Source organism: Daphnia pulex, chromosome 5, assembly GCF_021134715.1.
Source record: "Daphnia pulex isolate KAP4 chromosome 5, ASM2113471v1".
NCBI lineage: Eukaryota > Metazoa > Arthropoda > Branchiopoda > Diplostraca > Daphniidae > Daphnia > Daphnia pulex.
Window position 1 is genome coordinate 2722430 of NC_060021.1, and position 25874 is coordinate 2748303.

General features: G+C 39.1%; 4 protein-coding genes across 7 annotated transcripts; 2 read left to right on the forward strand and 2 right to left on the reverse strand.

The window, feature by feature from the left end:
• Nucleotides 1-2235: 2235 nt before the first annotated feature.
• Nucleotides 2236-4125, reverse strand: LOC124194034. Its single transcript, XM_046588040.1, has 5 exons — nucleotides 3797-4125; nucleotides 3495-3738; nucleotides 2812-3437; nucleotides 2510-2753; nucleotides 2236-2452 (listed from the first exon to the last, which is right to left on the reverse strand). Exons 3-5 carry the CDS (start codon nucleotides 2883-2885, stop codon nucleotides 2273-2275), a joined length of 498 nt encoding a protein of 165 aa, XP_046443996.1. The 5' UTR covers nucleotides 2886-3437; nucleotides 3495-3738; nucleotides 3797-4125; the 3' UTR covers nucleotides 2236-2272.
• Nucleotides 4126-6458: 2333 nt separating this feature from the next.
• Nucleotides 6459-7235, reverse strand: LOC124194035. Its single transcript, XM_046588041.1, has 2 exons — nucleotides 6989-7235; nucleotides 6459-6931 (listed from the first exon to the last, which is right to left on the reverse strand). Exons 1-2 carry the CDS (start codon nucleotides 7223-7225, stop codon nucleotides 6752-6754), a joined length of 417 nt encoding a protein of 138 aa, XP_046443997.1. The 5' UTR covers nucleotides 7226-7235; the 3' UTR covers nucleotides 6459-6751.
• Nucleotides 7236-9448: 2213 nt separating this feature from the next.
• LOC124194036 (DNA (cytosine-5)-methyltransferase 3A-like) lies at nucleotides 9449-14919 on the forward strand. 4 transcript variants are annotated; one of them, XM_046588043.1, is made up of 15 exons: nucleotides 9449-11089; nucleotides 11229-11326; nucleotides 11398-11502; nucleotides 11576-11687; nucleotides 11756-11956; nucleotides 12037-12167; nucleotides 12247-12294; nucleotides 12366-12430; nucleotides 12504-12654; nucleotides 12713-13073; nucleotides 13145-13265; nucleotides 13331-13399; nucleotides 13471-13609; nucleotides 13687-14167; nucleotides 14295-14919. In XM_046588043.1, the coding sequence occupies exons 1-14, from the start codon at nucleotides 10927-10929 to the stop codon at nucleotides 14131-14133; spliced, it is 2211 nt and encodes a 736-aa protein (XP_046443999.1). In that variant the 5' UTR covers nucleotides 9449-10926; the 3' UTR covers nucleotides 14134-14167; nucleotides 14295-14919. The 4 variants fall into 4 exon arrangements, with proteins under 4 accessions (XP_046443999.1, XP_046444000.1, XP_046443998.1 ...); XM_046588044.1 differs by having other exon boundaries at nucleotides 14298-14919; XM_046588042.1 differs by lacking the exon at nucleotides 14295-14919 and having other exon boundaries at nucleotides 13687-14272.
• Nucleotides 14920-15052: 133 nt separating this feature from the next.
• LOC124194037 (histone H3.3-like) lies at nucleotides 15053-15881 on the forward strand. The gene has a single exon (XM_046588046.1). The coding sequence runs from the start codon at nucleotides 15144-15146 to the stop codon at nucleotides 15582-15584; it is 441 nt and encodes a 146-aa protein (XP_046444002.1). The 5' UTR covers nucleotides 15053-15143; the 3' UTR covers nucleotides 15585-15881.
• The last annotated feature ends 9993 nt before the right edge of the window (nucleotides 15882-25874 follow it).

The window sequence follows — 25874 nt, forward strand, 5'->3', positions numbered from 1 at the left end:
TCTCCTTGTTTACGCATTTTAAAGGCTTTGTAAGGCTATCGCTAGATGGCGTTTGAAGATAAGACATCAAAAATAGACATTAAAATAGAGTAGTCAAGTCAATTTCAATCTAATTGGGCGAAAAAATGATGTTTGCCGTGAACTTTGTTCATATTAATGAGGAAAATCACTTTCGAGAAATAGCAATATTTCAAAAGTATCAAATCTTTTAACTATTTTACGAATTGTTTGACAAAAATAAAAACGAGGAAGTTATGGATGCTCTCCGGTTCAATTTCTCGGTAAATATTGTCGAATCAAATCCAGCTGTGACGGAATAGAAAATTCTCAATGAATCCTGACATTTTGACCTTAACCGCTAAAGATTCATCCTCCCTATTCTACATCCGCGCGATCCTACCCTGCATGTCGCCTGTCAACACACGGAAGCTCAATAACCACCGAAACTATACTCGTCCAACGTCTCTATAATGTCCTTTTTTTTAAATAACAACTGAAGGACTCATTTCGATTACCTTGTACAACCCGGTAGAACCTAAGCCGACCTAAGCTTAGCAATTGTGTCGCCGATCACCTGGAATGGTCTAGCAAAACTAAATCATCATTAGGTAGTAATACGTATTTAGGCCTGGTATGAGCGGCATTCATTAATCTCGTTTAAGAGTTCCAACAGTTGAGATTTCGACAAAGCCACCAGCCAGTGCTATTGTTTTCCCTCTGCGTGACAGCACAACACCGCACAACCCTGCCAACAACATGCGCACAGGCCGAGTCTGAAATCTATACAAAAGAAGATAGTCTAGTTGTTAATGTAATGTATAATAAGCAGTATAAACGAGACGACTGAATTATTAGCCAACCTTAAATTTTATTATTTTATTTGCATTTTGGCGGGTAATTCAAATCGATTGTAATTTTTTCAAACTCTGTCAAAATGCAAGCAATTAAATGCAATTAAATGCAATTTTGAACTAACTTGAAAAACTTAAAACGAATTTTGTTTAGCCCGACTTTTGTTAACGGTTACGGTTACGGCGGAGATGACGGCGAGCGTTGTTGTGTCTGCGTTTTCTGACTTGCCTCTGGACAAATTGAGATCGCCTACGCCTAACTCTTGGAGCTCTTGGCATCATGTCCATTATGGCTTCCAACGCTTCTCTCCGTCCGTCCCATCCGGCTACCAAAATTAGGGGTTGCTAAATAAAGAATGTAATTAATAATATTAAAGGGAAATGATGCACGAGAAAATTTACCATGATGAAATAGACGAAATTGTGAGATATTTCATTGTTTACGCGTTACTCGTATCCAGAAATAAATTGTGGGCGTATGGCTTTTAACGAACGCTGAATCTCACGGTGCAGATTGCATTCATCCACCAACCGATTGATATATTGCCAGAACGATAGAAATGAGCGAATCCGTTCGGCGTGGTAACCGTCGCCGGTAACCGCAGTTGCTTCCTGAAGCTGCTGTTCCGGAATTACCATCTTTAAACTATAAAAACACACTGTGAAACATTGAAATATTTATAATAATGTAAATAATTTAGTACCTGTCAAAAATAGCTCTCGGATGTTGAGATAGCTCTCGGATGTAATACGTATTTAGGCCTGGTATGAGCGGCATTCATTAATCTCGTTTAAGAGTTCCAACAGTTGAGATTTCGACAAAGCCACCAGCCAGTGCTATTTGTTCCAAACGAGCCAGATGGGGCTTCCCCAGCCGCAGCGGCCTTGCGCCCACCTCGCGCGTAGTAGCAGAGTCGGAAGGCAGTCAGTCGAGAGAAAAGATCGAGTCAAGTCAAGTCACGTTTTTGTTTGAGTTTTGAAGGACAAACTAGGTCGCGCCTGCCAGCCGGCAGCCGTGACACTCATTCTAGTTTCCCCCTTGTATTGTCAGTGATTCTTATTCGTGAAATACAAGTAACTGATTCCCAACCCCGCGCGTTATTGAACACTATTGTTTTCCCTCTGCGTGACAGAACAACCCCGCACAACCCTGCCAACAACATGCGCACAGGCCGAGTCTGAAATCTATACAAAAGAAGATAGTCTAGTTGTTAATGTAATGTATAATAAGCAGTATAAACGAGACGACTGAATTATTAGCCAACCTTAAATTTTATTATTTTATTTGCATTTTGGCGGGTAATTCAAATCGATTGTAATTTTTTCAAACTCTGTCAAAATGCAAGCAATTAAATGCAATTAAATGCAATTTTGAACTAACTTGAAAAACTTAAAACGAATTTTGTTTAGCCCGACTTTTGTTAACGGTTACGGTTACGGCGGAGATGACGGCGAGCGTTGTTGTGTCTGCGTTTTCTGACTTGCCTCTGGACAAATTGAGATCGCCTACGCCTAACTCTTGGAGCTCTTGGCATCATGTCCATTATGGCTTCCAACGCTTCTCTCCGTCCGTCCCATCCGGCTACCAAAATTGGGGGTTGCTAAATAAAGAATGTAATTAATAATATTAAAGGGAAATGATGCACGAGAAAATTTACCATGATGAAATAGATGAAATTGTGAGATATTTCATTGTTTTCGCGGTACTCGTATCCAGAAATAAATTGTGGGCGTATGGCTTTTAACGAACGCTGAATCTCACGGTGCAGATTGCATTCATCCACCAACCGATTGATATATTGCCAGAACGATAGAAATGAGCGAATCCGTTCGGCGTGGTAACCGTCGCCGGTAACCGCAGTTGCTTCCTGAAGCTGCTGTTCCGGAATTACCATCTTTAAACTATAAAAACACACTGTGAAACATTAAAATATTTATAATAATGTAAATAATTTAGTACCTGTCAAAAATAGCTCTCGGATGTTGAGATAGCTCTCGGATGTAATACGTATTTAGGCCTGGTATGAGCGGCATTCATTAATCTCGTTTAAGAGTTCCAACAGTTGAGATTTCGACAAAGCCACCAGCCAGTGCTATTGTTTTCCCTCTGCGTGACAGCACAACCCCGCACAACCCTGCCAACAACATGCGCACAGGCCGAGTCTGAAATCTATACAAAAGAAGATAGTCTAGTTGTTAATGTAATGTATAATAAGCAGTATAAACGAGACGACTGAATTATTAGCCAACCTTAAATTTTATTATTTTATTTGCATTTTGGCGGGTAATTCAAATCGATTGTAATTTTTTCAAACTCTGTCAAAATGCAAGCAATTAAATGCAATTAAATGCAATTTTGAACTGACTTGAAAAACTTAAAACGAATTTTGTTTAGCCCGACTTTTGTTAACGGTTACGGTTACGGCGGAGATGACGGCGAGCGTTGTTGTGTCTGCGTTTTCTGACTTGCCTCTGGACAAATTGAGATCGCCTACGCCTAACTCTTGGAGCTCTTGGCATCATGTCCATTATGGCTTCCAACGCTTCTCTCCGTCCGTCCCATCCGGCTACCAAAATTGGGGGTTGCTAAATAAAGAATGTAATTAATAATATTAAAGGGAAATGATGCACGAGAAAATTTACCATGATGAAATAGATGAAATTGTGAGATATTTCATTGTTTTCGCGGTACTCGTATCCAGAAATAAATTGTGGGCGTATGGCTTTTAACGAACGCTGAATCTCACGGTGCAGATTGCATTCATCCACCAACCGATTGATATATTGCCAGAACGATAGAAATGAGCGAATCCGTTCGGCGTGGTAACCGTCGCCGGTAACCGCAGTTGCTTCCTGAAGCTGCTGTTCCGGAATTACCATCTTTAAACTATAAAAACACACTGTGAAACATTGAAATATTTATAATAATGTAAATAATTTAGTACCTGTCAAAAATAGCTCTCGGATGTTGAGATAGCTCTCGGATGTAATACGTATTTAGGCCTGGTATGAGCGGCATTCATTAATCTCGTTTAAGAGTTCCAACAGTTGAGATTTCGACAAAGCCACCAGCCAGTGCTATTGTTTTCCCTCTGCGTGACAGCACAACCCCGCACAACCCTGCCAACAACATGCGCACAGGCCGAGTCTGAAATCTATACAAAAGAAGATAGTCTAGTTGTTAATGTAATGTATAATAAGCAGTATAAACGAGACGACTGAATTATTAGCCAACCTTAAATTTTATTATTTTATTTGCATTTTGGCGGGTAATTCAAATCGATTGTAATTTTTTCAAACTCTGTCAAAATGCAAGCAATTAAATGCAATTAAATGCAATTTTGAACTAACTTGAAAAACTTAAAACGAATTTTGTTTAGCCCGACTTTTGTTAACGGTTACGGTTACGGCGGAGATGACGGCGAGCGTTGTTGTGTCTGCGTTTTCTGACTTGCCTCTGGACAAATTGAGATCGCCTACGCCTAACTCTTGGAGCTCTTGGCATCATGTCCATTATGGCTTCCAACGCTTCTCTCCGTCCGTCCCATCCGGCTACCAAAATTAGGGGTTGCTAAATAAAGAATGTAATTAATAATATTAAAGGGAAATGATGCACGAGAAAATTTACCATGATGAAATAGACGAAATTGTGAGATATTTCATTGTTTACGCGTTACTCGTATCCAGAAATAAATTGTGGGCGTATGGCTTTTAACGAACGCTGAATCTCACGGTGCAGATTGCATTCATCCACCAACCGATTGATATATTGCCAGAACGATAGAAATGAGCGAATCCGTTCGGCGTGGTAACCGTCGCCGGTAACCGCAGTTGCTTCCTGAAGCTGCTGTTCCGGAATTACCATCTTTAAACTATAAAAACACACTGTGAAACATTGAAATATTTATAATAATGTAAATAATTTAGTACCTGTCAAAAATAGCTCTCGGATGTTGAGATAGCTCTCGGATGTAATACGTATTTAGGCCTGGTATGAGCGGCATTCATTAATCTCGTTTAAGAGTTCCAACAGTTGAGATATCGACAAAGCCACCAGCCAGTGCTATTTGTTCCAAACGAGCCAGATGGGGCTTCCCCAGCCGCAGCGGCCTTGCGCCCACCTCGCGCGTAGTAGCAGAGTCGGAAGGCAGTCAGTCGAGAGAAAAGATCGAGTCAAGTCAAGTCAAGTTTTTGTTTGAGTTTTGAAGGGCAAACTAGGTCGCGCCTGCCAGCCGGCAGCCGTGACACTCATTCTAGTTTCCCCCTTGTATTGTCAGTGATTCTTATTCGTGAAATACAAGTAACTGATTCCCAACCCCGCGCGTTATTGAACACTATTGTTTTCCCTCTGCGTGACAGCACATCCCCGCACAACCCTGCCAACAACATGCGCACAGGCCGAGTCTGAAATCTATACAAAAGAAGATAGTCTAGTTGTTAATGTAATGTATAATAAGCAGTATAAACGAGACGACTGAATTATTAGCCAACCTTAAATTTTATTATTTTATTTGCATTTTGGCGGGTAATTCAAATCGATTGTAATTTTTTCAAACTCTGTCAAAATGCAAGCAATTAAATGCAATTAAATGCAATTTTGAACTGACTTGAAAAACTTAAAACGAATTTTGTTTAGCCCGACTTTTGTTAACGGTTACGGTTACGGCGGAGATGACGGCGAGCGTTGTTGTGTCTGCGTTTTCTGACTTGCCTCTGGACAAATTGAGATCGCCTACGCCTAACTCTTGGAGCTCTTGGCATCATGTCCATTATGGCTTCCAACGCTTCTCTCCGTCCGTCCCATCCGGCTACCAAAATTGGGGGTTGCTAAATAAAGAATGTAATTAATAATATTAAAGGGAAATGATGCACGAGAAAATTTACCATGATGAAATAGATGAAATTGTGAGATATTTCATTGTTTTCGCGGTACTCGTATCCAGAAATAAATTGTGGGCGTATGGCTTTTAACGAACGCTGAATCTCACGGTGCAGATTGCATTCATCCACCAACCGATTGATATATTGCCAGAACGATAGAAATGAGCGAATCCGTTCGGCGTGGTAACCGTCGCCGGTAACCGCAGTTGCTTCCTGAAGCTGCTTTTCCGGAATTACCATCTTTAAACTATAAAAACACACTGTGAAACATTGAAATATTTATAATAATGTAAATAATTTAGTACCTGTCAAAAATAGCTCTCGGATGTTGAGATAGCTCTCGGATGTAATACGTATTTAGGCCTGTATGAGCGGCATTCATTAATCTCGTTTAAGAGTTCCAACAGTTGAGATTTCGACAAAGCCACCAGCCAGTGCTATTTGTTCCAAACGAGCCAGATGGGGCTTCCCCAGCCGCAGCGGCCTTGCGCCCACCTCGCGCGTAGTAGCAGAGTCGGAAGGCAGTCAGTCGAGAGAAAAGATCGAGTCAAGTCAAGTCACGTTTTTGTTTGAGTTTTGAAGGGCAAACTAGGTCGCCTGCCAGCCGGCAGCCGTGACACTCATTCTAGTTTCCCCCTTGTATTGTCAGTGATTCTTATTCGTGAAATACAAGTAACTGATTCCCAACCCCGCGCGTTATTGAACACTGTTGTTTTCCCTCTGCGTGACAGCACAACCCCGCACAACCCTGCCAACAACATGCGCACAGGCCGAGTCTGAAATCTATACAAAAGAAGATAGTCTAGTTGTTAATGTAATGTATAATAAGCAGTATAAACGAGACGACTGAATTATTAGCCAACCTTAAATTTTATTATTTTATTTGCATTTTGGCGGGTAATTCAAATCGATTGTAATTTTTTCAAACTCTGTCAAAATGCAAGCAATTAAATGCAATTAAATGCAATTTTGAACTGACTTGAAAAACTTAAAACGAATTTTGTTTAGCCCGACTTTTGTTAACGGTTACGGTTACGGCGGAGATGACGGCGAGCGTTGTTGTGTCTGCGTTTTCTGACTTGCCTCTGGACAAATTGAGATCGCCTACGCCTAACTCTTGGAGCTCTTGGCATCATGTCCATTATGGCTTCCAACGCTTCTCTCCGTCCGTCCCATCCGGCTACCAAAATTGGGGGTTGCTAAATAAAGAATGTAATTAATAATATTAAAGGGAAATGATGCACGAGAAAATTTACCATGATGAAATAGATGAAATTGTGAGATATTTCATTGTTTTCGCGGTACTCGTATCCAGAAATAAATTGTGGGCGTATGGCTTTTAACGAACGCTGAATCTCACGGTGCAGATTGCATTCATCCACCAACCGATTGATATATTGCCAGAACGATAGAAATGAGCGAATCCGTTCGGCGTGGTAACCGTCGCCGGTAACCGCAGTTGCTTCCTGAAGCTGCTGTTCCGGAATTACCATCTTTAAACTATAAAAACACACTGTGAAACATTGAAATATTTATAATAATGTAAATAATTTAGTACCTGTCAAAAATAGCTCTCGGATGTTGAATATGTAATCAGATTTAGATAATGACTTTGGAGATAATAACATTCAGCAAACCACTACTAGAAAAGGGGTAAAAAGTTTATCCGAAATTTCCAAGACTTTTCCCGCCTTCGTTCTTTAAAGTTATACGCACGAGTTGCATTGGCGAAACGTTTCTGAGTTCTGCTGTTTTTTCTTATCTTGGGAGGCAGTCCAGTAGTCGGTTATTTTATCAGTCACGTAGTCACTTCAACCGTTGAAGTGAGTTTGAACTTTGTTAATCAGTTCAACGTTTTCTCCTTGTTTACGCATTTTAAAGGCTTTGTAAGGCTATCGCTAGATGGCGTTTGAAGATAAGACATAAAAAATAGACATTAAAATAGAGTAGCCAAGTCAATTTCAATCTAATTGGGCGAAAAAATGATGTTTGACGTGAACTTTGTTCATATTAATGAGGAAAATCACTTTCGAGAAATAGCAATATTTCAAAAGTATCAAATCTTTTAACTATTTTACGAATTGTTTGACAAAAATAAAAACGAGGAAGTTATGGATGCTCTCCGGTTCAATTTCTCGGTAAATATTGTCGAATCAAATCCAGCTATGACGGAATAGAAAATTCTCAATGAATCCTGACATTTTGACCTTAACCGCTAAAGATTCATCCTCCCTATTCTACATCCGCGCGATCCTACCCTGCATGTCACCTGTCAACACACGGAAGCTCAATAACCACTGAAACTATACTCGTCCATTGTCTCTATAATGTCCTTTTTTTTAAATAACAACTGAAGGACTCATTTCGATTACCTTGTACAACCCGGTAGAACCTAAGCCGACCTAAGCTTAGCAATTGTGTCGCCGATCACCTGGAATGGTCTAGCAAAACTAAATCATCATTATGTAGTAATACGTATTTAGGCCTGGTATGAGCGGCATTCATTAATCTCGTTTAAGAGTTCCAACAGTTGAGATTTCGACAAAGCCACCAGCCAGTGCTATTGTTTTCCCTCTGCGTGACAGCACAACCCCTCACAACCCTGCCAACAACATGCGCACAGGCCGAGTATGAAATCTATACAAAAGAAGATAGTCTAGTTGTTAATGTAATGTATAATAAGCAGTATAAACGAGACGACTGAATTAAGATAGAAAAGCAAGCTTATCAGCTCGCCGCGAAGGGATAGTCGTAAGCCAGTTGAAAACTGTCTTAAATGACAAAATCAGGGCCTATTGTTAATTCGGACTGATTCACGATTCACACTTTTCTTCACAGACTTTTTGGTCTTAAAACGGGATTTTCCTATCACAGTTGAATAACCTTGCAAGTTATTTACGTTTAGTTTGCTCAACTCTCTTGGTTAGGTTAGGTAAAGTAACCAACTGCAAATAAAGTTCAATAATTGAATTTAAAAATAACCATCTTTTAGTTTAATTACTGCAAAACATAAATGCAAATCTGATTGTTGCGTCATGGTTTGGACATCAAAGATTGCGTCATCACGGCGATGCTATGGTCATCTGGTGGTGATTTATTTTGATCTAAAATGAAAATGTTGTAGTCGCAAACGCCAGATGTCACTAGTCGTAAAACAATTATTTTAACAGTTTTTCATTAATTACGGGAAAACTAATTAAGTAAATGAAATTATTTTTTTCCTGGTCGCACCGCATATTTTTTGTCTAATTTTTAATACCAAAAAGTCCGAAATCTGTCTTGAAACACCTGAGCTATGGTGCGGGACATACATACATACAGACAAAGTGACATGGCTTTTTTTTTCTGCGTATGCGATTATTAGCTTCGCCCTTCGGGCTCGCAATTAGCCAACCTTAAATTTTATTATTTTATTTGCATTTTGGCGGGTAATTCAAATCGATTGTAATTTTTTCAAACTCTTTCGCTGATTAGAACAAAATGACAATGTCAAGTGGATCAACATAAAATGTGGCCGAATTCTTGTGGGAGTTATACAGGTCCCCGAATGTTGTTTTCGTTATTCTCTTCCGGGCACCGGTCCAAGACTATGCAGGTCCGTTTGACAAAAAAAAAAATTTGCTTTCCGAGTTTTTAAGGATTTTTTTATTTTTAAACCGGGGCGAGTTATTTTTTCTTTCCCTTCTCAAAACGACCAGATAGCTGTAATATAGCGTCGCAAAAATTGAGAGCTGCTGCTGCTGGAAACTAGTCGGGACCCATTGAAATGAGTCAGTCACCAGAAATCCTATGACCTAGGAGCATCACATTTTTTGAATTGCGTGGGGCCTGTGCAATTGTGAAATCTCCACCACCAGGTCGAAGTGGAGACATCATCCAAGATGTCCAACAAATCAGACCAACATGGCCACGGCCACTACCTCGGCTATGTCGCCCCGCTTCGCTCGGTCTCATCTACGGTCATTATTAATATTACAATTGACTATTAGATAAATATCAAACTACTACCCCGCGTCATATACTAACGCTTTTCTCCACGTTTCCATCAAATAGACACATCAAGTCAGAAGAAAATGTGATGCGGCGAAAAGAAAAAAATAGCCGGCGCGATATCATTGAACCTTATGGGCTTGGGTCTTATTTTTGTTTTCTGCCTCTTGCGCGTTTGCATCCCTGACAGAATTTGAGTATGTGCGTGCTGTGTCAGCACAGATTGGTCTATTAAAGTCAATCGCCGCTCTCTGCTGATGGTCTTGGCGATGGTAATCCCTAATGGAACTCATCATCACACCCTAGGGTATAGGCTAGATATCGGGAGCGGGGATTGCGAGAGGAGGGTAATTATCAGTTATCACTGGGTTTTCCCACCAATATACCTCATTGCTGGGCAAAATGTCTCAATTTCCTTGTTCTTCTCATGTTGTCGACGGCTTGACGCTATTGTTGCACACATCTGATTTTGATTTTGCTTTTTCTGTGAGTGTTTTTGCTGGGGAGCTTTTATAGGGGCGAGAGTGGAAAAAGGCGCACAGCTATTGCGTTTAACATAGACGTGATGGTCGACCGATCATAGTGGATAAAGGTTGACTCGAAAATATATCAGAATATCAGGTTAGCGGAATTTAACAATTGGTGATGTTCAAAGAATTAATCACGTTACAGTTAATTTCAATGTTTATACTTAAAATCGACGACTTGAAATCATGGAATGCTAAGTTTCAGTACATCTTTTGATCGATTGCAATTTGCACCCAATTGCACCTCAACTTCTGACGTGTGACATCCTCTGATTTGTCTACGACATCGGAGATTTTTTGCTGAAATTTCCATTTAAACTCTCGAAATAAATGGTCTCTGATTAAGCCATCTAGGTAACATATTTAATTGAAAATGGCAGAAAGAAAACAGAGGCAGAAACGCAAATTTTATCTCTGAAACAACGCAATGGCGAAAGGTCATCGTCGTTGAAAAAACAAAAGTCTCCCAGGCTCATCTTGCATAGCATAGCCTCCTCCTTCCCCCCACTCACCCTCTATCCGCATTGTCTCCTCATTTGACCTCTTTCAAACAGGAGGTTAGGGAAGGAGAAAAGTTAACTGCGCAATTTCCTCAAGTGCAGTTTACAGTTCGTTACTGGGCAGTGAAGTCATGCAGAGCGAGTTTTGGTTTAGATTCAATTGAATTTCTGCCAAAGATGGCTAATAACAAAATCGGTAGCAACAGCAGCAGCAAAAGTGAAGGAAAATCAGCTGGAAATGGTGAAGTCGCCGAACCAAAAAAGACGTTAGCCTCCCGTAAATCTATTCGACTGGGGACAATCGTCTGGGCTAAGCTAGATGGCTGGCCTTGGTGGCCCGGTAAGTCACGCTTTTATATTAAATTTTATTTTTTTACTTATTAGTTTTTATTTAAGACATTCTGATCATAATTGTTGCCAAATCGTTATTCGTGTTATTTTATATATTTGCTTGTCGATAATCTCGATATACGACAAAGGAATCGTTGTAACTCACAATGACTGTGGGCTGCCACCTCCGAGAAAACCGACTAGTTACTGGATATTTTGGTTCGGCGGCCATCAAACCGTGTCAGAGGTTCACATATCCCAACACTTTTTCGACTTTGGTGCAAGTTTTTAATTGTAATTATTGTGAGTTAAAAATAGATGCCGGCGGAAAAACTGGGCAGTTTTCTAGATGACCGGTTAGCCAGCCTGTTAAATCAAGCTTGCAACAGCCTCTATGAAAGAGGAGTCTTAGAAGCCCTGCGGGTTAAATACGACTATAAATTTTTAATATTGCCAATTCTTGACATCAAACGTATTATTTTTTTTAAATCCACAGGCACTCGCCTTTAACAGAGATCACACGAAATTAGTTAAAAGCACGGCTGACAAATTAAAGGCGTGGGCCATCAAACTCTTGGCGTCGTCAAAGAGCACCAAAAGTCGAGATGGTAATTATTTTTCTATTATTACGTCAACCTTTATTATCAACACCCATTTCTGAAAAAAATAATTCCAGTGGTCTTGGACGAGTTCCCGAAATGGCTGCAACGTTCCATGGACCGGATCAAAGACACCAACACCAAGTTGAAGAGGATCGCCAACGAGAAAAAGGAGTATCGCCTGTCACTGTTCCAGGGCAGCAACAACATGAAGTTAAAGAAGAAAAAAAATTCCGGAGCAGATGATTTCACTTACGGCCCGCGGGATTGCGACATTGGTAAATCTTCGTCTGCAATATTGCATCTTTTTAAAAATTGTTATGTCAAATCTCAACACGCCAAGATCTTGTTACAATAGCCGTGGTGGACAGGATCAAGGCCGGAACTTTGGACATGGATTACTTCTGTCTCGGTTGTCATGTGGAAATTATGGGCCCGTGTATGGAACATCCGCTCTTCTTTGGAAGTTTATGTAATCGCGAATGCAAGGTGATATAGTCTATTCTCTTTTTCCTAATTAATTATGAGCGCTGAATAATTGTTTTTTTTTCTTATGTTATTTATGCAGAATGAACTTCTCGCAACGAGTTACAGCATTGGAGAGGACGATATTCACGTAAGTGCTTTATTTAATTTGAATTATAAAATTGAATTGCTTAGAATAATTTCTTGATTCATTTTAATCAGGTGAGTTGCGCCATCTGTGGTTCCACGGGAAATTGTCTGGTATGCGAAAATAGTTCATGTTCCAGGTAAAATTTTTTGATTTTTTAAAAACTTTTTCTTTCACGAACTCAACGTGATTTTTTTTTAATGAATTAAAAGAGTATTTTGCTCGTATTGTGTTGAGCTGCTGGTTGGCGAGGGATCAATGTCCGTTATCATGCAGAAGACGCCATGGTTTTGCTTCCTCTGCGCCAGTTTCACGGCAGAATCCCACGGCCTCCTTCACCCCCGCCCCGACTGGGCCTTGAAAGTACTTACCTTTTTCACTAGGTATTTTCAAGAATATTCTTTAACAATTTCTCCGACAGCTGAGAAGTTTCCTTCACCAAGATTTACCCGTCCAACTGAACCGGCATCTGTCCAAGAAAGGGCAACCTGCTCTTCGTGTCGTCGTACTCCACGACAATCTCGGAGCCGTCAACTACGCCCTTAATTCACTGAGACTTGAATTGGATCAGTATTGGGCCTACGACCGATGGAACGAAGTGTACGAGCTTAACGGCGTTGAATTCGCAGTCCTGAAAAACGCCAATCGAATGAAGGACGAACAATGGGCCAAATTGTGTCCCGTTCATTTACTCGTTTCTTGCCTCCCGGCCAAGAAATTCGATCCCAAGTGTCACCAACCCGCCGGCCGAGAAGTGGGTAGAAGACAATTTTCTGAAGGAGGTACGTTGACGAGTATCTGTAATATTTGATTATTATTCACAATGAAACTGAGTTTCTTCTAATTTCTGTAGAGTATGGAGAGGCTTTTTTCGATTTCTACCACGTCAAGAATTGCATCGAACGCAACAACGAGGAAACGCCACTCTTGTGGGCCGTGGAGAATGTTGCCTGTTACCACATAATCATTTCGAGGTTTGAAATGCTGTATTGGAAAATATCTGCTGAGAGAGCTAATACATTTTCTTTCTTTTTTTCAGATTTCTCCAGATGGAACCGATCACATTTGACATGAAGGATGCCCAAGGCTCCACCAAACATCGTCTGGTGTCCGTATTTAAAAAAATCGTAAAAATAATTTCAAACGTAAAGCTATAAAGCGGAATTTTGATTTTATTAGATGGACTAATATTCCGGAACAGAATTTTAATCCGCAATTGGAGCAAGTCATCAACAACGACCATTCGTCCATTTCCTGTCTTCCGCTCAGCCGAGAGCCTTTTTTCATCAAATACCCTTGGATTCTTGAAGATATCGTGGTATAAACATATTTGAAGGCTCCTGAGTCTTTTTAAAATAAAAGGTCTTACTGTACATTGTAATGCGATGCTCACAGGCCATAAACCAACCTCTGCCAGCCAACTGGCAGGAGAAACACGACCGGATGCTTTTCCAGCGCGATACCAGAAGCAAGATGAAAACAATTAAAGCTCCAGCCTATTTGGAGCATTACTCGGTCGTCCAGCTGACCCAGAAAACGGCCAAGAAGAAAAGGAAATTGAGCAGCGATCTCCGCCCGTGTTGGAAACTTCGCCAAGCCGTCGGCAGTGCTGACGAGAACAGCGACGGAATAAGTGACGAAACGGGCCATTTCATCGCTGCTCTTACAGATCACGCCACTTACGCCCGATCGCTGGGTTTCCCCGAGCCGTTTCCGCAGTACGTGTCTCATTTGGAAGAAGCTGAAGTGCAAGAAAGATTGAATCGCAGTTTACCGGAGTCGTTGTGGATTCACATTTTTCAACCGCTGTTGAAGTTGGCCCGTGTCGTTGGCCCGAAATAAGCCGTGGATTTTTATTTACACTTCGCTCCATTCAGTACCGTTTCTCACCTTATTTTGTTTTGTAATCAAGAATTAAAACTTTAATCGTGACTGTTCCTGAACAAAGAATACAATTTGTTGGCGGAAAAATTTGAAATTTATTTTTACAATTATCTTCTCAGCAGATGGGAATGCCATAATATAGGATGGAATCGGGATCATCAGTTTGGGGGATCGACTCGGAACGCGAGCGATAAACGGTTCCATGCATCCATCCGAAACGTGAAGAATAGAACTGGAACAGTCAAACAAATTTTTTTTTTGTTTTAAAGAAAACGAAAATGGTTTTTTTTTATGTGCTTGAATTTCAATCGTATTTTCTTTTTTAAATTTAATTTTAAAATAAAGCGAAACTGGCCGGAGGACATTTTGAATTGCTCCAATGGGTAATCATTCCACGTCCACTCGACCAGATAACCCAAACGCATCGCTCGGCAAACGTCTGGAATGTCCCACGACAAATTCTGGAGCGACGGCCAAACATCAGAAAATTCGCATAGTTATTATTACTCGGTGGCATCATCAGAGACACGAGACCTCGAATTTGTTCTATTCTACAAAATTTGTTTCCCCCCTCCTCTGTTGTTTTCTCGAGTTTATTTTGATTTCTATTTCGGGATTCGGGGCTCGACAATATTTATCGAGAAATTGAACCGAAGAATGTGCATTCGTTTTAATTTTTTTTATACAATTCGTAAAATTTATAAGAGATTTGATACTTTTGAAAAATGGATATTTCCCGAAGTTGTTTGGACAGTAATATAATATGAAATTATGAACAAAGATCACATTCTTTTTTAAAACTAGTTTGCTATTTTTTATGTCGGTCAAACGCCACCTAGTGATAGCCTTAAAAAGCCTTTAACTTTAACCAAAAGCGTAAACAAGGGGAAAGCGTTGGTTAGCCTATAGGAAAACACAACTGTCTGTCAGAACTCAGAAACGTTTTGCAAAGAACTTATTCGATTAAAATGGTACGAGAAAAGCAAACTGCTCGCAAATCGACCCGTGCTGCTGGCCAACTTACTGCCCTTGCCGCACAGAAGAAAATCAAAGGAAGGCACTCCCAACGTATCGCCAATCAAAGTGGCTTGAAAACTGAACTTTTGAAGAAGAAGAAGCATCTACATCACTATCGTCCTGGTGCCCTGGCTCTCAAGGAGATTCGTCGCTACCAAAACTCGACCAATCTTCTCATCCCGAGAGTTCGTTTCCAACGACTTGTTCGCGAAATCTCGAAGGACTTCAAACTGAACTTGAGATTCCAGAGTGGAGCCATTGGCACCTTGCAGGAGGCCAGCGAGGCATTTTTGGTGGGCCTATTTGAAGACACCAATCTGTGTGCTCTTCATGCCAGTCGTGTCACCATCATGCCCAAGGATATTCAGCTAGCACGTCGGATACGAGGATAGAAATTCAAAAGCTTGTCCAACTTTAAATTCAAGAAAACTATTAAAGAAAAACAGAACATCCCCAGCACATTTTATTAACCAAGAAGTAAATTCATCCTATTTTGTATTATATAATTTTAAGTCCCATTTTTGTATATCAATGGCAGCACATTTCTATCATTAGAAAGCACTGTTTGGCTATTTAATACCAGACAAAACTTGTATTTTGTTGAACTTGTTCCTCAAATTTGTATGCGACTAAAACAAATGAATTGAGCAATCCAATGTTTGGGCAGTCAATAAATAAGTTCAGTAAAATAATATGTAGTCACAATCTAATCTGAATTATAACTAACATTTATAATAATTCATTTTCTTCTTTTCTCAAACATTCTTGCCTTGCACTCATCAGAGTGTATTATTAAATCACAAAAACATGTTGAAGCGTCCACAAAAACCTCATACCCAAACCCATATGATATTCAATCCCCCAACTCCTGTTTGTCAATTAATAATTAAGTTTGATAATTTTTTCTCATATATAACGTATTTAACGATGGTTTCTCCACGTTGGCTGCGTCGTCTTTGACCGTTTATAGTATTGCCACCTTCACATTACATATATCACCGTCAACATATTAGATTGAAAAAAGTGTAGTAGATGTCGTGACTGCTGACGACGTCAAAATTTTCTAATCAAATCACTTATTTATAATAAGTAGTTCAGTCATTCCCTTTCTTTAGTGTTGCCGGAGCTCTTGAACCGCACATATTCACACCAAATTGTTTTTTTTCTTTCTTATCTCGTGAACTCGACTGATGCAGATATAACAGCCGGTCGACAAGAAATTTAATATTTCATGGTTCAATGGACAAATTGGACATTTATCGAGATAGTGGTTCTGATATCGTTTGATTTTTCAAAAATTTATTGCGTCATTCTCTTCCCTCCTTCTGTTGGCCGAACTACACAATGAACTAGTTCTAGTCATCATAAGTTAAGTTTCTTTTTCAGCGCTCCTTAAACAGCTATCAAACGAAACTAAATGGCCGAGGAAACTGAGAATGAACGAAGGCAACCACCAGCAGGTATAACAATTACAAATGTTCTAATCTAATCTAAACTCGTGGCATATTCAAATGTGTCGAATTTGATTCCACACACACACACAAGTGCGCATTTCCCCAGTTGTTTCTTAATCTGATTTTCCGTTCTGTTTCAGGATGTACGGACAGTACGCTGAACAAAATCAAACCGAGTGATCGAGCAAACTTCAATATTGCTCAAAACACGAGAAAAGTAATAAAAACGGCGAAAATGATTCGACAAAATTTAGTAGCATTTCACATGGCACTTTTGAAAGTGAGACGCTGAAGGTCTTTATCCGAAAATTTGAAAGATCAAGGATGAGGGATGGAGATCTTGAAGTCATTCGGGATCTCGCGGCTCTTCGACAGCGACCGAATTTGCACGGAAATTTCATCCGCTACTTCGCAATGGAAGAAGACAGAGACTTTATGTAATATGTCGCGATACGTCACATTATTTAATATATTCAAAGAGTAATCTAAAATTCAAATTCTTTTTCAATGCTATACAGTTACGTCATCACAGAGTGGTGCATTTGTTCCGTGGAAGATCTGTACGGTACCAGAAGTAATGAGGGAACCAATTGGATTGGAGAACAGATTTTTGTGGAAAAAATCAAGAAATCACTAGGACCAAAACAGATCTTATGGCAAGGCACAAAAGGACTGGAATATCTGCATAATTTGAAATATGTCCACCGAAACCTGAAGCCGAGTAACTTTTTGATCGCTAAAATTAGCGACATGGATCAGCCCGACGAGTACAAGGTGAAGCTGTCAGATTTCTCTTATAGTAAACAACCAAAGGAGAGTCCAATAGTTTCTGGCCCGAGAGGATCGAACGGATGGATCGCTCCCATTTCGGAAACAGGAACGATAAAAGCGCCAGAGGATTATGTTGCAGATGACGTGTTTGTCCTCGGATGTTTTTTTCACTACGTTTTGACCAACGGACTTCATCCTTTCGGTATTTAACAACTCGCAAAGAATCAACAGTAATTCTGATCCGGTGTATTGTGCTGCGTGGAATCCGAGGTGGAATCCATCTCTGCCAAATCAAAACGAACAAGCAGACCTTCTTTTGAAATTTGAAGCAAATGATCAAGTTCGTTCTTAAGGAAAGGTGCAGCCTCATCCAAGTCTTGGATTCCCATTATTTTCTGCCGGATAATTATTACCATGATTATTAAAAACTTTACGACATAACCGACGGAGTCAAACCGGGACTCTCCGTCATCTTTAACCAAGAAATTTTTGATGATGTAAATAATTTGAGTGTTTACACTTTAAGTAAAATTGATAATAATAAATTTTTTTTTATTTCAGTCAAGAAGCAATCGAGACGGAACTGAACGTGATCAAACAAAATTGACAGGGGTATTCAAGGCTTGGGATTTGACGTGGAAATTTTCGAAAACTTGAAGAAGAAAGATCTTTTATATTATATTGAAGGTTTAAGATCACGGGATTTCTCCACATACGCCAGTCTCATTGTTTGCATTCTCTCCCATGGAGATGAGAATGTCGTGGAAGGAACCGATGGAAAAAGTTTGAATATCAACGAACTTAAATATAAGTTCAACAGTAACGATTGTCCTTCATTGAACGGAAATCCAAAATTTGGATCATACAAGCTTGCCAGGGCACTGAAAATCAACCACCTTTTAGACAGTCTTCTGACAGAAGGTCCGAATCGCGATCGAATTTTAATACCGACGGTAATCACCCATCAGGACAGATTTTAAGATTTCAGATTAGCTACGAGCCAAAAAGTATTTGATTCATGACTACATTTTAAACTTGATTGCTCAAGATTTCACTCGATAACTTCTAAAATCCTTATTACATAGTAACCTTTGAAAGAACATCCACAACAAAGACAGAGGGAAATGGATCAGCACAAGAGAATTTGAACAATCGAGCGCCTTTTATGGATTTCCTTGACATCAGAGCCTCTATTCCTGGTTTCCATGCTTACCGATCTGAAGATGGTTGGTCTGAATATCTTATTTTATTTTTTTTTATCGAAAATTATCAGTTATTTATGGATATGATGTAATAGGATCTATTCTGATTCAATGCCTTTGCGAGGAAATGGGGAAGGAATATTTAAGCGGGAAAACGTCGCCGAATAAAGAATCCAAGGACTTAGAAGCATCCTCAATAGCGTGCAAGATATAATATGTAATAAAACCATGGCTTTATCCGAGACTTTGTAACGAATTTGTAAAACAAACTATTGTGAGAAATGTTTCTCTTAATGGCCGGATGAAATTTAAAAAGGGCCATTCACCGGGAAAAGTCACTTTACGACAAAATGAAAGGTAATGCCGATTCGTCGACAACTTCAAATAATATAATTTTAAGCGCTATTGACATTTTTACAATATTTATTTCGTTTTTCCTTTTTTCTGTCTCCATGTAGCTTTTTTTTTTGGTTATGCAGATTTATATTCTTCGTGACGGCTCCTCTACATCGTTGCTTTTACCAGAGTTGAGACGAAGTATACGACAGAGAAATCCATCAATACCATACGCCAAACTTTTTGATTTACTTACTACTATTTGGTGGGATTACGTTGCCCGCATTGTCTCGCTTCTTTTACCAATAACTATATTTTATCTGTTTATAACCGTATGCCCTAATTCAATTTCTTTTATTTATTTTTTTCGTTTTATTTCACTTCAGTTTAATTGTAAATAATTTAAAAAATGTGTGCGCTTTACTCGATGATGGATGGCTCGAGAAAATAAATTCCTTAGCTATTACATTATGTTAAAGTAGCTAATGCTATTGCCCAAGGATAAATTGAGCTAGCACGTCGCATTCGTATGGGGTATGGGGTGCCGTTGTACCTTTTTAACAACAAACCTATCATTTAACATCAATCTATAATTAAACAAACAACATTATATAAAACACTTATCTAAACAAACATCAAAGGGTAACATAGCGTCAAACAAGGGATATTAGATTTATCAAATCTAACTTGCAATCAAACCTAACCTTAAAATCAAATGTAAAATAATAGCTCCGTAAACCTGCATCAAACCTTTTATCTATTATTCAATCGGGCAAATTAAAAATAAAACAAAAATTCAGAAATAATGTAGCCTATACTAACCCCGGAGCATTAACAACTCATATGGGATATGGCGAATGGTTTTGCCTCCATTCTTTTCTCCCCGCCCCTTTTTTAAACTTTGTCATCTAGCGGTTAGAATCACGCAACACAAAACACCAATTATGATGCTGTTGCACTTCTAATTTTGTAATTTGATTTCTGTACTTGATTTTCATTATATTTCATGCCATTTCGTTATGTCTAGAATGGCGATCTACCATCATCCCCATTCGCCCCCATCATTTTTACGAAAAATTATTTCAGATCGTATACATGTACCAGAAATAAGGAATCGGGAAATTGACTGGCTTCACGCAGAGATCAGGGACAACTTTTAAAGTAGCAAACAAGGTGCGTCAGTCATCAATCAATTTTTTTTTATTTTTGAAAATGCACTGGTGGAACGTGTCCCTGGATTCGCGCGTGTTGGTTCACATTCGTTTTAATATGAAAATTATTTTCTGATAACGAATACAAATTTTAAATCCACGTTCCCAAATATATTTTGTATCAGAAAATGAGCGTGATATAAAAACGAATAAATGCAACCAATATGCGCAACTGTGATGGGACAATTTCTCCAGATTTCCGGTGATAGCTTTCGATATCGGCACGGCAAAAAATGCATGAATGCATTTTCCTACAATTTTGTGGAACTATCTAGAAATTCTGCCATGTTCGTTCGTTTTTTTTTGTTGTTGTTGGAGTCCTCTCGCTGAGTTTCCACGTTTATTTTAATTCGCCCTATATATGAGCGGGACAAATTTTGCTTGTTGCGGACGGTTGCGTATATATAATATGAGTAGGCTACTACGTGCGTATGAGTACTTCTGCGGACTTCTGTTATTTTATGATGCCTCTAGTGGCCTGACAGAGAAGTATTCCACAAAGCTAATGAGTCTATTACCCAACAAAAAAATGCTTTGCTGATTCCTTAATTGTTTTTCAAACTTCAATTACATTACAATTTTAATGATTCTTTATTTCTAATTTTTAGGTTAGCCTCTACACTTCATTTGTTAATTGATTGATTCAAGGAATAGAATTAAATATTCATTTTCAAAATTTTAACCATATCTATTTCCTTTAAATTGTTATTAAAATAAACTGTTTGATTACATGATTGATTAATTTATCGCAATCAATTTATCTGTTAGATTGCGAATGACGTTTGATTTAATGTTAGGTTTGCCAATACATGGTTTATTAAATAATAGCTTACCCGAAAGATTGATTGTTTTCTCCAATGTTAATCGATAGATGGTTTGATTAATTTTACATTTCATTTTGTATGTTTTATTTGAATTAAAAGAGTGTTAACTCGGCGTTATTGGTATTTAATTAATGTTAAATGAATGTTAGAATTGTGTAATGAATGTTAGATTTCTGTTAGAATACAAGATCACGATTGATTTAAGTTATTGTAATGTTTAATTTATTGCTTAATATTTCTTTGTTGGTAAAAAGGTACAACGGCACCCCATACATTCGAGGATAGAAATTCAAAAGCTTTTCCAACTTCAAATTCAAGAAAACTATTCAAGAAAAACAGAACATCCCCACATTTTATTAACCAAGAAGTATATTCATCCTATTTTGTATTAGATATAATTTCAAGCACAGATAAAGACCACTGGTTGATTCTCTCAATAAGAGAATTAACATGGCCAACTGTCGCCAACATTCTTGCTACCCTTCCTCCGATTTCTCCAATCTTGGACTACTTGTCCTGCCCTCTAGTGTACGTTTTCATCTCTACACTCTGCTTAATTCTATTCAATTGCAATGATTCAATTGATTTCTCTGCTTTTTCAATTGGCAAACGTCAAAATTAAATACAATATGAATTCTTAATAAAAATGTTTATGAAAAAATTACCTAGGACTTTTAAACGCCGGCAAAGAATTTTACCAAAACAGAGGGAAAATAATCTTCGTCTGCAAAACCCTTCGTAGCCTCAGTGCAGTACAGTACTTTATCCGCTAGAGGCACTACAAGCAATCCAAGAACTCGGGGTCAGTAGGGATAGGGCTAAAAGGATAGCACATAATCAACCAGTCGTCTTTATATATGTTTCAACTTTCAAGTCCCATTTTTGTTTATCAATGGCAGCACATTTCTATCATTAGAAAGCACTGTTTAGCTGTTTAATACCAGACAAAACTTGTAGTTTGTTGAACTTGTTTCTCAATTTTGTATGCGACTAAAACAAATGAATTGAACAATTCAATGTTTTGGCAGGCAATAAATAATTTCAGTTAAACAACATTTAGTAACACATTCTAATCTATAGGTTCGAGGTTGCCATCTTGGATAGGTTTTATACCAGTTTGGTGCAACCTCAACCCAAAAGCATTGACATCGTCCATAAGAAAAGGGTACGAATGGAAGGAAAGTCAAGGAAGGGAGGAATAGAGTGGGGAAGAAAGGGGTCGGTCCCCTTTTTTTCACTCTGCCTTTGTCTTTCCATTCGGACACGAACTCTTGCATGGCGGCTTATGGAGTTTCGCCCGTGTCATTTTTAGTTAAATTAATGTTTCCAATTTCAGTCGTCTTCAGTTGCTATTCTTAATTAGATAACTACATTCCTTAGTTATCAGGTAATATTTTAAGATTTACTTCCCCTCCATAGTCATTGTAGTTTATTTATTATTATTATTTTTTAAACATCCCTACCGCGGTTAAAAAAAAATGTCGCCATTTCCAGCCCCAAGGGAAGAATGGAAAGAAGAGACGAAGGAAGAACCTAAGAGGAGACAAAGGGGTGCGCGGGGTTCTATTTCCTCTGGGCAGGATATAGTCTTCGATAACAAAATGCATTTTACTTTAAAGGCGTTTTCTTCGTTGTCACGGAAGCTTGCGTCAGTACTGAGCCGTGCATTTAATGATTTAAATACACGACGTCTCATTTTTGTTTTACCCACAACATCGCATCTTTCACAGTCATGAAAACTTGTGTGTGACCAACTGTTCCTCTAACAAAGGCTCTAGCAGGTTCATCACAAATGAATGCTAATGATTGCAGCAATACAGTTTCCCATTAATTTCAATTCCATTAATTTCAATGTGTTAAAGTTCCTCGATTAATGGCTCGAGATACAAATTCAAATCAGGTGGTTTCTCGCCATTTCCAGAACCATAGACACTGGAAATGGGCTGCTATCATTTGCGTTCTTAACCCTACAAAGAATTGGCCAGAAAACCGTCGGACGACTTTTACACAGCGGGAGTCCGCCAATACTTATTTGTAATTCAGCACCAGCTGAACCAAGAAGGCCAGATTTCAATTTACGACCAAGCCCTTTGATTAACCCAAAATGTTTAAAATATGAGGAACCAAGTTTTGTCCGAGGAGTCTTTAAAATAGTTCGTCGATCCTTATAATTCTTATGACCTAAACTGATAAGTAAATTAGTAATTGATCTTACAGCAGCTCCTGATAGATGATGTTTGATAGCAATTGCAGCTACTCTGTTTTCCAAAATCTCTTCTTCTTCTGTGAACTCGCCATCTTCCTCTGCTTTCCATTTCCATTTCACTTAATACTTTGTCTTCATTCTCTCCCAAATCGTCTTCATTCTCTCCCTTCATTCACCATAATCTTGCTCATTATCAACAAAAGGTTTCACGAAATGTCTATGCTTTACAAACACTCACTAAATAAACTGCTATTCCACAAACAATTTCCCCCCTATTATATTACAGAGAAAGATAACCAATTTGTGCTATCTCTTACAGTTTACAATAGACTTACACGCTATTAAAATTTAAAAATCTGAACCCTTACCCTCAGGGACAATACGAAGAAAAATATTGAAAATCATTATACATTCTTTATTGGAGATGCAGAAAGAATGTAATTGAAAATGTAGTAAGTTAATTTAATAACACGGAATACATAATTTGTTAATAAAATTATCAATTTCAGATTCCCCGTTTACAACTTAAATTTTTTTCCTCGTATCCTTACTTCCATTCAGCCAATTTGAAATATGTTTTTTAAAACATTTCTCATCCAACTCGGATTTCAGAAAGTTTTCCCTAACAGATTTCTTCAATAATTAACAGCAAATATATGTAGTGCTAAACGCGAGTCTGTCACCCTCGCCGTCTTTAGTTTTTACTCAAAAATAAGTAAATTTCGTTGCTAATTCAAGAGAAACCACGGATTTTAATATATTAATCGTGAGTTTTTCTGCAGTCGAGCCTCCCTCAAGTTTGAGTGCATTTCTCTAGTTAAAAAAACAAACAAAACAAAAAACAATTCAAATAAGTCCATTAAATACCTTTAATTTTTACTTACTAAATACTCAATCGTAATGCTTTTATCAGCAATCGCATCATTGATTTCTCCTAGAAATTCAGTCATTTTATCTACTGAGTTTAAGGGTAGTTTTGACAGCAATCTGGCAACATGCTCCGATTCAGATGGTCCAGTGTTGTGTACGCCTACTAGTTTTCTTGTGATGCCTTCCATTTTTTGATCCAGTAATTTCAAATGTCTCATAGTATTTTCTTGGTGCCGTAATACCTCGTTTAATGTGGGGTGCATCATCGGCAACAGTTTGAATAATTTGAAAAGAGAGTCTTGGTTGACTTCTATTTGGATTTTTTCACCCTCAGCCTTACTTGACTCATGCTGGGGAGCAGCTTCACTCTGCTCTTCATGATGTCTGAACTCCAGTCGATATTTATATGTTATAGATTTATATAGATACGTTATATGTGAACTGATTGTATTATTCAATTTTCGAAGGAAAAAAAGGGCTACTGCTGCCTAAACCATTCGCTTCCCACCAGACCTGATTTAAATTTCTCCGTTTAAGTTGACTGCACTGATTCGTTGGAATCAGGGAAATCGCAATACTTCGCTCATCATTGAGACAAAGGGAGTCGTTGAAATGACATGTTTAGGTGCCATTGAGAATTCGTATCGCCCAGATGTGTGTTTATTCCCTCATACAGTCCAGTGCAGCAAGTAGAAGTAAAAACTGACAATCACGAGGATCCAGCTTTCTCTCGACACTAGCCAACACTTTCTTGCTTGAAAACAACATGACAGGATGCATGGCTACAGCAGCAGCTTACTCAACGGGGAACCTGATTTCTGGATTTCGACAGAAGGTAGGTTCAGGCAGATAGCAACAAAAAAATAATGAAAAAAAGTTCATAAGCTTATTTCGGTGTTTTAGCTTTCTTCATCATCATCAAACATTTTACAGAAAATGAAAGGTTACTTGATTTGATTGATTGTGATTCAAGCAGGAATTCTGTCAGATCAAAGCGAAACACGACACAGGTCGTAGAATTTTGAGAGGCTCTGATAATAGTTTGATTTTAACGGGGTCTTTAATTTGCTGGTACGTGCGGATTCCACCAAGTACGTCCCTCAGCCTTTTTCCACCGAATTTCTTTTTCTTCAGTTGCCAAACTTTATCATACACACTCCGCTGGGCAAGGAATTCATCCTGTCATCATTTCGTTTGATTTTTTCGTGCTTTTTCTTCATTTTTCCTTGACGTTCCACTGGTTCCAGGGTCGAGCGTGAGCAATATCATGGCGTTCTAGGTGTTCTAGGTGTCTGCGTCTTCGACTTATTAGCTATCATCCAGCTCATCACGCAGGTCCAGAAGTACCAACTCCGCCAACACTTCATCGAGATCATCGCCCTGGAGATCATTTCCAATGATTTCCGCAACCACTTGCTGGCCTTCCCGCCTAACTTCCGCTAAGAGTTCTACCAGCAGCTGCTGGCCACGGCTATGGGACTCTCGGACTCTGCCAGCCAGCCGATGGCCGACCAGAAGCGGGCGGCAAACGTGGTTGGCGGTTTGATGGGCGAAACGTCGATAAAACGACCTGATGCAGTGCCCAGTGAGATCCTGGTGTCGGGCTTGGATAACCGGATCGTCTGTGATTTTTGCGTTCAACTTTAAGTATCCACTAGTCGATGGGGGCACGGGGCACAATGCGCCGCTGGCAGCCATCGATATCGACATTGACGACCTGACGGGCGACATTGCCACCTGCTCCAGCACTGGGCTCCATCAACGTCAACCCATTGCTGGCCAGCGTCAACACCCTGGTGGGTAGCTCG

Coding starts and splice junctions, on each gene's coding strand:
- LOC124194034 (XM_046588040.1), bottom strand. CDS start 2,885: ATGCCGCTCATACCAGGCCTAAATACGTATTACATCCGAGAGCTATCT. Junction 2,754..2,811: donor CCGAGAGCTATTTTTGACAG/GTACTAAATTAT, acceptor GTGTTTTTATAG/TTTAAAGATGGTAATTCCGG. Junction 2,453..2,509: donor ATTTCATCTATTTCATCATG/GTAAATTTTCTC, acceptor TTCTTTATTTAG/CAACCCCCAATTTTGGTAGC.
- LOC124194035 (XM_046588041.1), bottom strand. CDS start 7,225: ATGGTAATTCCGGAACAGCAGCTTCAGGAAGCAACTGCGGTTACCGGC. Junction 6,932..6,988: donor ATTTCATCTATTTCATCATG/GTAAATTTTCTC, acceptor TTCTTTATTTAG/CAACCCCCAATTTTGGTAGC.
- LOC124194036 (XM_046588043.1), top strand. CDS start 10,927: ATGGCTAATAACAAAATCGGTAGCAACAGCAGCAGCAAAAGTGAAGGA. Junction 11,688..11,755: donor GAGCACCAAAAGTCGAGATG/GTAATTATTTTT, acceptor AAATAATTCCAG/TGGTCTTGGACGAGTTCCCG. Junction 13,400..13,470: donor TCCACCAAACATCGTCTGGT/GTCCGTATTTAA, acceptor TGATTTTATTAG/ATGGACTAATATTCCGGAAC.
- LOC124194037 (XM_046588046.1), top strand. CDS start 15,144: ATGGTACGAGAAAAGCAAACTGCTCGCAAATCGACCCGTGCTGCTGGC.